Here is a 13,009-nt window from a genome sequence, read left to right as displayed (position 1 = left end):
AGAAGGTCATAAGCATGAAAACGTCTTGAAATCAAAGGAAGAATCAAGATTTTGCACCATCAGCCCTTGATTTCAGATTATCTACTCGGTTGGATCTGAAAAGGGAATGAGTGCAATCCTACTATACATAATTGGTTACAGAATGTGTTGAGTTTCTTGTCCTCCCACATGATCATCATCTATGCAGAAACTAATACAATGACTATTAGGGGTGCCAAATAGCTGCTTCTTTTTTTTCCTCATGTGGAAAGAACATGATAACCCGATCAATTATCCTTACAAAAGGATGGGGAATAAGCCGACGTAACCAAGAATGATCCATTTCCCATATCTCGACTTACCCTGTTGAGTTTGCTAATCGTTCATGGAGTTGAAAGCAAAGTTTTGACATTTGGGATAGCAACTGGCATTGTTGGTCTCGTGATGTTAATAACTGAGCTGCCGTTTCCAGATCTGGTTCCCTAAGCAGTTGCTCAAGCTGGCAGCACAGCATGGAAGCTTCCTGGTCACTGGCACATGTGTCAGCAATTAGTCTGACCAGTTTACAGCTTTGTTCTTGAGATGATGTTAGACAAGGTGGAACCGGTGGAACAAGAAAAGGGTGTTCAAGCAGCTGAGGGATTCTCCACCTTTCATTACGGTCCCATGCGAGACACTTCTTCATGAGATCAAGAAGCCAGGGGTTAGGAACTGGTCCATAAATAATCTCATGGTTTGGATCTGTTATAACTTTGAACTTGGCCCAAAATGTCTTGTACTCTGAGAAGGGGGTCCTTCCGTATACCATTTGATAAAGGATGCAGCCAAGAGACCATATGTCTGATGGCCGACCACACTTTATGATATTTCCATTTGCGTCATTCTCATTGCACATAAATGCCTCTGGAGACATGTAGCTCAGTGTACCCACCTGCAGCAGTCAAATAATTAAGCAAAGTAGAATATAACAGTTGTCTTCGCAATGTCAAGCACCGTGCTTTTAGCTTGTGATCAAACATTTTCATAATCTCAATATTCAAAATCCTGCATCCTTCCAATAAACCAACAAGCTTGCGAAAAAGGTTCTCACTAATGTTTCTTATCAAAAGCCCAAAGTAAACCAAACAAGACGAATAATAACATAATAGAATAATTCTACTTATCATCCCCACACACCACACACCATACCTATTTTAATTTTTTTTTCATTTTTCCTATAACAAATATGTGGTATATGGATGATAAATAGAACACAATTAGTTTAACGAGAATAAAATAAATTAAAAATAATAAAAAATAATATTAAAATATGTGAAGTGTGTGATGTGGGATGATGAGTAGCATCCCTCAAAATAAAATAAAAAAGTGTTGATGAGAATGTGATCATTGACAGTGTATGATCTCTCAAACTTATACTAAAGCCCAAGTATGGTCAGAAGTTAGTTAAAGTTGTACAGAAAATGGTTTTAACTTCTACTGACCTACACTGAATCCACAGCAGTATTTGAATTTAGCTAAATCAGCCATAATCATATCATGGAGGACTAATGCCAATACATATTGATCAATAACGCATTGTGTTCAGCATTACAAAAGAACTTGCAATCCACCATTGCTACGCTTTGGCAGCATGAAAAGCAAGAGAGGCATTCACCCTTCTTGTGATCAGTCAACAGAGGGGCACAAAGTCAATGACACATACCAATTTGTAGGGCGTACGCAAGATTTACCTGTGAATCCCTCTGGATGTTGGTAGTATCACTCATAATAGCTTTTGCAATACCAAAATCAATCAGCTTTAGGAAACCCTTGACAAGTAGGAAGTTAGCTGGCTTCAGATCAGAGTGCACTATACGTTCCTCATGTATAGTGTTTACAGCTTGAAGAATTTGCTGCCAAGTAATGCAACAAATAACTTCAATTCCCATATTCAAACTCAGAAAGCAGCAAGATTACTTTATCCCAACAAAAGTGAACTAGTTCATGTATATATTTGAACAAAAACACTCTTCTTCTGAGGGCACATATGCCTTGGTACCTTGGCACATCTTACAAGCATAATCCAAGAACAGAAATCTAGATCCTGGCCCTTGTTCAGAAGCAAAAGGTTTAACTTCAGTAAGATATCCAAATGACCACTATGAAAACGAAATATTCCCAGAGTTATTTGACCAATATAAAAGTAAGATGCCAAGTTCTTCAGGGAGAGGGAGAGGGAGGGGGGAAAGGGGGCAGAAGAGATAGAGCGAGAGATAATTTAAAAAGGTGATATTCCACTTGTCTGGAAAATTTACAGCAGTGTGAATTTTTCTGTTTGGGTCAACTAGATGAAAATTTTGGAGGAACATCACAGAACAACACCACCAAACAAAGAGTACATAAGTAACAACCAAGCTACTAAACCATTTGCTAAAAAAGCAAAACACTAGCATTATAAATACAAAAGTATATACAAGGCAATAAATAATAGGAACTACTCTCTCTGTTATGCAATTGCTTACTTTCATTTTTAGGCTATCCCAAAATGGGTGAAGGTTTCCAAAAATAAAAACATTAATCTAGTTGAACCCCACCTGTTTTTCAAAATTTAATTTGACCTTTTGCAACTTTAAATCCGCTTTCTTGGCCCATCTAAGGACATTTTAGGAAGAGTATTTGTTTCATTAAAATATGCACCATTTTTTAAAAAATTCATCTATTGTGGGTAAAGGTGTAAGTGAGAACCTGCCAGTAGAAGCGGAGCCAATTATCATCCATTGTCTGATTGGTTCCATCCATTTCCTTCCACTTTTGTGATAGCATGTGTGCCAAATCAATTTCCCCATATTCGAGCACCATGTATATATAACCATCATCCTTGACTCGGCCATCTTTATTACTCATACATCCGTTCATGACTTCCTGGAGCAAGGCCTTATCTGTCACCTAAGATCAACAGTGGGTATTAGAGACACAAGTACATAAACCAGAATTTTTAAAGCAGCTTGGTTGGCCAATTTAGAAAAACTTGATTTGTTATATAAGCGTATCATGTAAAACATCCCTGGCCAATTGTTTGTCTGGCTGCTTTAGGTCATCTTGCCATCAAAACTTCACTGCTGAACATAAGCTGGCAGTAAAGCCATGGTTTCTCTCTTGGTAATAGCCATTGTCAAAACATAATTAGCAAGTTTTTTGTCTGTATACATGATTATAGATGCCCTAAAGGAGACTGAACATGGCAATATCTAACATCAATGACTTGCATATTGTTATAATTGACAATTGTATATTGGAAGTGAGTACCTCATAGTCAATAAGCTGTATAATGTTGTTCTTTCCTTTCAACTTATTTAAATACTGAATTTCTTGACAGAACCCAAATGCAGTGGCATAATCGCGGCCTTTGAGTTTTATTTTTTTTAATGCATAGATTGTACAGTCTGCTGAAATCACTTTGTGGACTTCACTGCTTCCTCCGCTACCTATCTTTCCAAGCCTTTGATAGAGCTTGCCATTGACTTTGAAGAACAAGTCGGGATCATAATTCCGTTTACGAGGAGCTGATGTACCTTTCCCACTTGCAACTCTTTCTTGTTTTTCTGATTTAGAAGACTCCAATTTCGCATTTGAAGATGTGTTTTTGGACAAGGGAGGTTGAGATTGTACGTTGGTAACATCACCAGCATATCCTTTTGTTGACTTATCGTCAAGCAGAGAAGGATTTTCAGGAGCATTACTTTCTTTTGGCACTCTGTTTTGTCGCTCCTTGGACAGGTCATATTCCTTCACTTCCATTCGGATATCCATGGCAGAGTTAGAAGCTTTGGCTGCTATGGATGCCTGGCCAATTAACATTCCAGAGGTGTCCTTTGGTGAAGGATTGGACAGCTTCACCATATTTCCTTGACTTGCGGAAGAAGCATTCTTGTTAAAATCTCCCAAAGATTCTACGGCCACATGAGAACTGCTGTCTCGATGCAAATGAGAGCTACAGGTTGTTAAATTAAGCATGGGTGCCGAGGTTGAATGGACAGATGTGGTGGTAGCACAAGATGGCCCAACAACTGAAGACTGAGTAGCAGGCTGGCTTAAGAAGTTCTTGAACTGGTGCAGCTGATCCTGAACAGCCGTGGTTCTCTTTGCCAACAAAGAAGTAATCCCACCATCAGATCTCAAACTAATCTCTGATTCTGTGTTCTGAAAATTCCGGTGCTTTGAGTCATGATTAACAATGGTCGATGCCTCCACTTGACTGCTTGCAATCCATTCCATTTCTGTCAATGCAAGTGAACCCATATGAGATGATAAGTTCTCCAATCCAGTGGCCATTCCTTCATCGGCCCCTGCATGTGAAAGAGGAGAAAAGTACATTGCGGTGCATGGTGACAAACTCAGGAATTATGCAGCACAAGCAATGATTCAGAAAAATTTGTCACAATGTCACCCTGAAAGCCTCCATAAATGAACTAAAACAGAAACTGGTTTCCAAGCAATTTAAAAAAAGGGACAAGCAAATACCCTGGGAAACGACATTTCTTCTAAATGAAGACAAACCTTTTTTCTGACCACCAGGGTCTTGAGATTCTCCACGTAATGAAGCCATTGGATCGTTATCCTGACAATCAGTAATGGGCTTGGGTTGATCTCTCCGTGCATCAAATTGATGCAAGCTCTCGTCAAAGGTTTTGGTAGTAGTTCCCAAAATGGAAGGTGGAGTAATGGATGCATCTTCTTGGGTTTCCCCCATAACAGTTGCCGTGCTTTTAGTTCCTACAATTGAGTCCTTCGCCATGTGACCCTGGCTCAATGAAACCACATCCTGAGACTTCTTAGTATCTAACATTGGACCCACGTTAGAAGCCGAACTTCTTGACCCTTCACGTTGGGGAACCAATATCCGCCTAGGCCTTAAAATGTCGGACTGCCCTGTGCCTGAAATTTCCTCAGAAACAAACATTACAAAAATTTTAAGTTTGTTCACGTATAAAACCTGAATGATCAGAAGTAGTGGCCAAGGTTAAAAAACCATATAAATGTAATTCAACCTCGAAGTTCTCATTGACCTTCAGACAGAACGCTGTAGGAAATAGCTTTCTAAGAGAATTACTGAAGGAAATAGAGTGGTTAACATTGTTAAACATCATCTAGTAACATGCAAAGTTCCGGACGCGTATAGTTTAGTTTATCCAATAATTTGAACCCCAGAAGTTTATTTTAAGGAGCCCACAAATTCGAAACTCTAAATCATTGATTTAACCCACACGTATATATCCATTAAAGCTTTTCAGCAAACATTTATCTATTTTTTTCTGAAGGGCTCACCCCCTTCCACCGTACAAAAAGAAGAAGAAGAAAAAGAAGAAGAACGCCCTAACTTATCAGACTCTTCAGTTATAAAGCTAAACAGATAGCATAGCAAAATTGATAAAAGTCCAAATCCGTTATTTAGATTTATTGCAAATGTCCGTAAAATAAACCCTAATTTTAAATTTTCAGTGAAGGATGATGAGTGTCAATATAGAAAAGAGCAGAATAAACCCTAAATTGAGCTTGCAACGGATTACACCCCCCCTCCCCGCCGGCCGCCCGCCCCCCCAAAAAAAAGCCCCAATTTTCCTCATTATCACAAGAAGTAGACCTTGAGTTAGAGAGAGAGGGATATAGATACCAAGAGGCCGATGGCGCTTGAAGGCGGCCTGGACATTCCGGAGGAAGTCCGGCGGAGAAGACGAAAAGGAAGACGACGTCGTATCTGGTGGCTTCGCGGTAGGACGGATCAGATTCCTCGCAGGCCCAGGCGCGACCGGAAGGTTAGCCTCCCTGTCCATGTCCGGATCTCAACGGCATTTCTATAGGGGAGAAGCGCAGAATGGGGAATACGGGAACACTAAAAATACGAGACAGAAACGTCCGAAAGGCCGAAGAAATTCAGATTAAGGTTTGATTAGGTTCCATTGCCGTGACGGTTTCCGTAGCTGGTTCTGGTGACGCTCGCAGAGAGAGCCCCTGTGGCTGACACTGACAGCGCTCCCAGATGAGAGGAATAGCATAGAGGGGAAGGAAAGGTGAAATTTTGAACGGTCTGTTGGCGCTCCTGGAGCCGATGCACCACCCACTTGCTGGTAATGGGCTGCCGAAGAGAACAATCTGTAATTGAGCCCATGTTGTCTGACAATGGAGTTAACATTGGGCCTACGAAATTGGCTTTTTTGTGTTTTCGAAGAAAATGTAGGAAAGTGGAATTGAAGATGACTTCTCTCTCTGTGTGTGATCATGGTAATACCTTATTTATTAGAATTAGATCCAAGGTGTCAAGATAGCGTAGAGTTGCAAGCGCTCTTTCGAATCGGATTTGAGTTATAGCTTAGACTCCAACTCTACTGAAAATTCAATAAATCTTTTAGCGACTAATATTAATAATTTAAAGTGAATTCATATTCAGATTCAAACCCATAACTTAGTACATATTATTGATATCAAACTACTTGGGAGTAACTTAAAGATCATTGAGCCGCCACCCTTAATGAAGTCTCGGCGGGGTATTTGTCTCTTTCATTTTTTATATTTGCAATAAAAAATAATGTTATTTTTCATCTTATGTCTTGTTATTTTTAGTTAGATATACTTTAAGTGATTTATTATTTTCCAATCATTTAAAATGTAACACATTCGGTGTAATAGGAGATGATAAATTCAAGATGAAGAAAAATATTTACCTTATACTTGTGGAATCAAAATCACATGTAAGCAGTGTGTTTGATTGAGTAATTGAGTCTTATAAACATTTAGAAGAAATTAGTATCAATGGGGCCATAGGAATAATATTTATTTGCTTTCGAGTACGCTTGTTTGAAGTGTTTCCTACATGTATCCTATGGCCTCACTAGAAAGAACCTATAGGCATTAAAAATCTGTTTGGTATGCTACTAACATATTGGGGACATCTAACATATCTAAATATGTATGTTTTCTACAAAATTATGATGATACTAAGAACACATGAGATTCTTGCTACAAATATCTCAAATTAGTCCATGTTGTAATTCTTTTTTCTTTTTTTCTTTTTTAAAAACAGCATGGTTGAATTTTTTTTATTAGATAATAGGGGTGATACCAATATGGGCAGTCGCAGAGGTGGGGTGAACCCTTCCCCACACCCCACCCCAAGGTAGGGGTAGAACCCTCATCCGCCCTGTCCCTATTTACTCCAATAGTATCAATGTCTACTAGGTCCAAAAATTATTCTTGAGCCCAGAAGTAACAAAAACACTTTTTTTATATTTTATAATATGATCATAATTTAAAAACTAATAATATAATTTTTAAATTTACATGTGTAATCCACGTTAGAGTCACATTTATTCAGGACAGCAACCCCGAAGGGTAATCCGAAACCTGTTTCCAGCCCAAATATCAGCAACCCAACTTCAGATCAGCAACACTTCCATCTATCCACCAAGCAAATAGTCTAACGCAATAGGCCAAGAATATGGGCTGATACTCCATCTAATAGATAAACAGAAGAGCGCTGAAACACCATCTAATAGATACAAATAGAGGCCCAATGTCAATGTCACCTTTTACGTTTACAGCCTTTGTAGCCTTCCACATTAAACCTTAGCCCAATAAAAATTTAATTCAAAAAAAGATTCTATTCATCAAAGCCCAGTAAACAATTAATTCAAATATTCAATTCGGAGTAAAACTGAGCATTACATTAACGTGTAAAATCACTTTTATAAAAGATAAATTATAGTTACAGTCGTGATTGTGTAAATATTATATAATTATTTTGAAAAAAATAAATAAATACAAGACTTATATTAAAATAATAATAATAGTGAACCGCACTCTTTTTTAAAACAATTATACGATATTTGCATATTCATGACTATATGTAGAATTACTCTTTATAAAATTCTTTGTGTGGAAACTTCCTTAAAAGAGTATCACTTTATTTAAACTTTATAGCTAAAATATTTGTCTGATGAGATCCATTATAGTTTTTAAAAATTAATATATGAATATTTTTTATGCTTATTGATATTATAAGCTTTCCTTTAGGGCTTGTTTGGAAATAGATTTCATCCTAAATTTTTTTATCTCATCTCATTATATCTCCTTACCAAATATAATTCAAATACAAAATTTTCAAACTAATAATTATAACTTTTTCAAAATAACCAACTTTTTTAAATTTTTATATAAAATAATATTATAAAACTATATTCTAACGGTTAGAGAGACTTTTCGTTAGGGACCTAAAGCCCATACGAACAATCCCAAGCCCATCATCTTCCCTGGCCCCATGAGTCAGGTTGTCACTGGTCCAAGCCCGCGAGGGACTCCCCCCCCCCCCCCCCGCCCCCCCAACCCCACCCCACCAAAAAAAAAAACAATAGCAGCTCAGGGCAAGCCCCTGACCCGCACGGGTCGGAGGCAACCACCTGCGTTGAGATGGAACGATATAAAAACTGCGAGAACCAGAAGACCATACCGCATTAAATGACTGACACCAAGAGATCATGCCATATTAAATACAGCATGGTATTGAAGTTTCTTGAGAGACCTCCCTTTTCTCCCAAAATGTTGAGTATGGCCTCCTAACTTGAGGAGTCGTGTATAAATGGACACCCAAAATTAGGAGGTAAGGGGATCGATCATTGATAGCAAATTATTATTAGACTTCTATATTTCCTTGAAAGCATTTTCTGGAGAAGAATACTAACTTAGGCATCGGAGGCTTCCCAAGCCACCGAGAGCCACTCCTTCCTTGTTGCAGGACACCAATCGAGCAAAGACCCAAGCCGCTGAGCAGCCCGGCCCAAAGGCGTACGAAATACGACGTTAACACTAATAATATTTTAATTTTATAATATTTTTTATTCAATTTTTTTTTCTCTCATTTTCCAAGACTCAAAAAATACTAAATTCAAACTATCTCATTACCATTCACAAACTATCTTATTACTATTCACAAAATTCTAATTGTATCTCACTCCTCAAATGAGTCCTTGGGTGGGTCAATAAACATACTTGGAAATATCATTTCTTTTTAACAACACCATCTCAAGTCATTCTTTCTTATGATTCCTAAGTATGACTCACAGTAAGTAATGATCCTCTAATCACTTTCATTTGAAAAAAAAAAATATTTACTTTTTAAAATTCCAATAGATCAAAGTACCGTTTACTGATTTTTATATACTTCTTTAGTCTTTTGTTTATATATTTATATCATATTGTTAGTAACCGATACATTCTTGTCTAACTTTCCCATTAAAGCCATTGTTTGTTCACAAAAAAATGGGAGACAGTCATCTTTTTACAAGGTCTGGATTTTCATTTTCCCATTAAAAAAAAAAGATGCAAATCAAATATTACACAAATAAAGAACTTCCATACCATATTCGAAAATCTAAAGCTCATGTTTTTATTGGCATTTGAATGGTTTGTCTGTCACTCTGATCTCAAATTCCACACACAGACCACTCCTCCACAACGGTAACCAAGAATCATGTTTCGAAATTAGCTTTAGTTTTAACAGTTGAAAAGGCAACATTACCACAGTGAATTACCATACAAAGTTTAGTGGGTTAGAGTGAATTTCTCTCTTTGTTTTTTTCTGCAAATTAAAGTACATAACTTTATAATATTCCATAGCATATGGGAAGGCATGATTTTGAGGCAAAAGGAATCAAAGCAGCAGCTTTTACCCATGAGAGAGACACCATTATGGTGCGATTAGTGAACTCCTTGATGTCTGTGCTCTGCACTAAGCCCAAAGAGGCCAACTTGGGTAAGTGTAACAGGGCAGTCCATGTTTTTGTGGCAATTCGTAAGTCACCCCTCCATTAATTGCTGTTGGAGTTCGAGAGTAATGTCCCTAACCCCAAGGATAAGGATCCCAGTTTTGTTCATTGTAGTAGTACCTTTGGATTCCTATTCGATAAATTATTCAACTCTAGGAGAGGTCTTCAGACAGTCAAAGCATAGTGATAAATGCGGGCCTTCAGAACTTCTAAAACACTGTAAATTCATTCCATCAGGCATCATGAGTGAAAGCTCTTCTGCTGCAGCTTATTCATGCCAATATGAATAATGCATAGGAAGAAGTAGAAATTGTAAAGCTTCTAACTTCCCATTGAAGGGAAAAAATACGTATAAAAAACAATTCAGAAGGGAAAAGAGAGGAGATAAAATGCCAAACCCTAAGAACAATGACAATTCCCAAAAATTTGAGACCTTCAAAACATCACAACCATGAACCATCCAATGTATACGGATGCAATTAATGTGACATAAACATCACAACCACATCTCTTCTTCTGTCGTACCACCCCATGCCCATTAATTCGTAATGTCTTACTCAGAGCAAGCAATTAATATATAAATCAAAAGCTGTTGATATCAAAGAGCCCCACTAGTAGTCCCAAATCCATATTAACTTTCCAACAAAGGGAGCTCTTCTCTGCAGTTCCACACTCCCTTCCCTTCAGTTTCATTTTGTCTATAAAGCATCTTATATGATATTTCTGAAAGACTCTAACAAAACCCAAAAGCTCTCCATTTTTGTTAAGCTCGGATAGACCATTCTTCAGACCTTCCATTTCAATGGCTAAACCCAAAAACCAAACAAAACCTACCAAGATTATCCACCAAAACCAAAACCACCAGCCTCTAAAATCTGAGAAATCACCCTCATGGTCAGTTATTAGAGGCATTTTGACCTGTAGAGATCTCCAAACACTACAACAGCATCAACAATTGCAACAACAAAAGCAGCAGCAAAAGCAACAGCAACAAAAGCGGCAACAACAGAATGGGCAACGACTGCAACAACAAGAGCAAGCCCTGGAGGAGAGTACTGCCAAGAAATGCAAGAAAGTGAAGTGGTCTGGTTCACTCTCTAGCAACACAAAGGTCATGCACAGACCTGAATCAGGATCCTCTGAAGTCCACAAGAAAAGGGCCTCAACGGGTTCGAATAGAAATGATGCTTCTACAAGATCCCTGAAAGCTCCTCTGCGTGAACCCAATATGGTTCTTTCTTCTACTACTACTTCGTTCCCTGCATCTTCCAATTCATCCATTGGTGGGTCTTTCATAGGAATGCCTTTCAGTAGATTCTCTGGCTGCTATGAGTGTAGAATGGTGGTAGATCCTGTACTTGGTTTCACCAGAGACCCTTCTCTCAGGGGTAGCATCTGTTCTTGCCCTGAATGTGGTGAGATCTTTATGAAAGCTGAAAATCTGGAGCTTCATCAGGCTGTTAGGCACGCAGGTATTTCACACTTCATTCAACCTCTCTAGTTCCATGTCAAGAGGAGCAAGCACTTCTTAATTTTCAGGTTCAAATACATTTTGGTTCCTCTAATACTGAGTTTACCGTCAATTGAGTCCATGAAACTCCAATCCGTATTCACTCCCTCAATTTGATTTTACTTAATTTCTTAATCCAATATTCTCTACTTCTGAGCTAATAGAATGCTCTCAGAATCTGAATTAATTTCACTGGGAATTCAATTATAGTGAAAAATCCATTTGTTCATTCTTGGCTTTATTATTTTTCTCAGAAAGGTAACTGATGTCATTAAATTTTCAAGTACTATCCAACATTTCAATCCAACCATATTTTTCTTTGTCAATTTGGTTACTTTTCTAGTTTTCTGCATGCACCAATACCATATTTGCATCATTTTATTCTCCCGTACTCAAATGAATGTACATTATAAGTTCTCAATCTCCTTCTCTGGGTTTCAAAATCCACAGTATCTGAACTGGGTCCTGAAGACACAAGCAAAAACATAGTGGAAATCATATTCCAGTCAAGCTGGCTGAACAAACAAATTCCCATCTGCAAAATTGACCGCATCCTGAAAGTCCACAACACCCAGAAAACCATCTCGAGATTCGAGGAGTACAGAGACTCCATTAAAGCCAAAGCCACCAAGCTGCTCAACAAACACCCGCGTTGCATAGCAGACGGCAACGAGCTCCTTAGGTTCCACTGCACCACCTTTGTCTGCTCACTGGGGCTGAACGGTTCCTCCAATCTCTGCAATTCAATCCCACGATGCAATGTCTGCAGTATTATAAAGAATGGCTTCAAGGTTTTCGGAGAACCTGCCGGAGGAGCAGCTGAGCAGGGAATTTTGACAACTGCGACGAGTGGGAACGCGCATGACAAAGCTGGAGTGTCAGTGGAGGATAGCAACGACAAAAAGGCCATGCTGGTTTGCCGAGTGATTGCAGGCAGGGTGAAGAAGAACATGGAGGGGAGTGTGGAGGAGTATGACTCTGTTGCCGGGGCTATGGGGCTCTACTCTAATTTGGACGAGTTGTATGTGATCAATCCTAGGGCCATTTTGCCTTGTTTTGTTGTCATCTATGGAGGCTTCTAATGTAATCCGATCCAACACTGTTGAATAGAGTAAATTTTCTTGCTTTATCAATATCTGGGAAATATTTTGGTCCTGTTTTAATCTGTGGCTTGCTGTTGAAAGTCTGAGCTGTGAATGGTAAGAGACGAGACAAATATTATTCAAGAACTTAAGATTAGTAAGGGACTGGAAATATTGAACCACAGGGCGATGTCCTATAAATTGGTACATGGTACTTGGGGAAGTTGTTTTGCGACAAACTCAAGAGGAGAGCGCCATGCCAATATAGAGCATTATTAAAAAAATACTAAAAATTTTATGTGTAATTATTTTTATATATTTTTTTTATGAATTTTACTGATGTAATTGGTTGTATATTAAAAAATTTTAATACAGTCAATCACATCAATAGAGTACGCATAAAATATATAAAAATAACTGTACGTAGCATTACTCTGTAATTTTTTATGATCTAATCTAAAAAAAATTATGAGATCATCATTTGTTTCAAAAGTTTAAATTAATAGAAAAAAGTAGACCTGATTATTTGTATTATATTGTTAACACTATTCTTCATGTATGAGTCAAACTCTCCATTAATAAGTGAGCTCAATATGTAAAATACTTAATTAAATAAGATAAAGTATATACTCAATATTTAAACT

General features: G+C 38.0%; 2 protein-coding genes across 3 annotated transcripts; one reads left to right on the top strand and one right to left on the bottom strand.

The window, feature by feature from the left end:
- Positions 1-9: 9 nt before the first annotated feature.
- Positions 10-6,062, bottom strand: LOC122310738 (serine/threonine-protein kinase MPS1). Of its 2 annotated transcripts, none has more exons than XM_043124871.1 (6): positions 5,630-6,062; positions 4,516-4,893; positions 3,265-4,304; positions 2,704-2,904; positions 1,710-1,871; positions 10-910 (listed from the first exon to the last, which is right to left on the bottom strand). In XM_043124871.1, the coding sequence occupies exons 1-6, from the start codon at positions 5,787-5,789 to the stop codon at positions 338-340; spliced, it is 2,514 nt and encodes an 837-aa protein (XP_042980805.1). In that variant the 5' UTR covers positions 5,790-6,062; the 3' UTR covers positions 10-337. The 2 variants fall into 2 exon arrangements, with proteins under 2 accessions (XP_042980805.1, XP_042980806.1); XM_043124872.1 differs by having other exon boundaries at positions 3,265-4,235; positions 5,630-6,060.
- A 4,311-nt stretch (positions 6,063-10,373) lies between these two features.
- On the top strand, positions 10,374-12,446 carry LOC122310737. Its single transcript, XM_043124870.1, has 2 exons — positions 10,374-11,245; positions 11,734-12,446. Exons 1-2 carry the CDS (start codon positions 10,576-10,578, stop codon positions 12,363-12,365), a joined length of 1,302 nt encoding a protein of 433 aa, XP_042980804.1. The 5' UTR covers positions 10,374-10,575; the 3' UTR covers positions 12,366-12,446.
- The last annotated feature ends 563 nt before the right edge of the window (positions 12,447-13,009 follow it).

This window comes from Carya illinoinensis, chromosome 5 (assembly GCF_018687715.1).
Source record: "Carya illinoinensis cultivar Pawnee chromosome 5, C.illinoinensisPawnee_v1, whole genome shotgun sequence".
Classification (NCBI taxonomy): Eukaryota; Viridiplantae; Streptophyta; class Magnoliopsida; order Fagales; family Juglandaceae; genus Carya; species Carya illinoinensis.
Note: the sequence above shows the minus strand (reverse complement) of the source record. Positions and strands in the feature narration are given on the sequence as shown.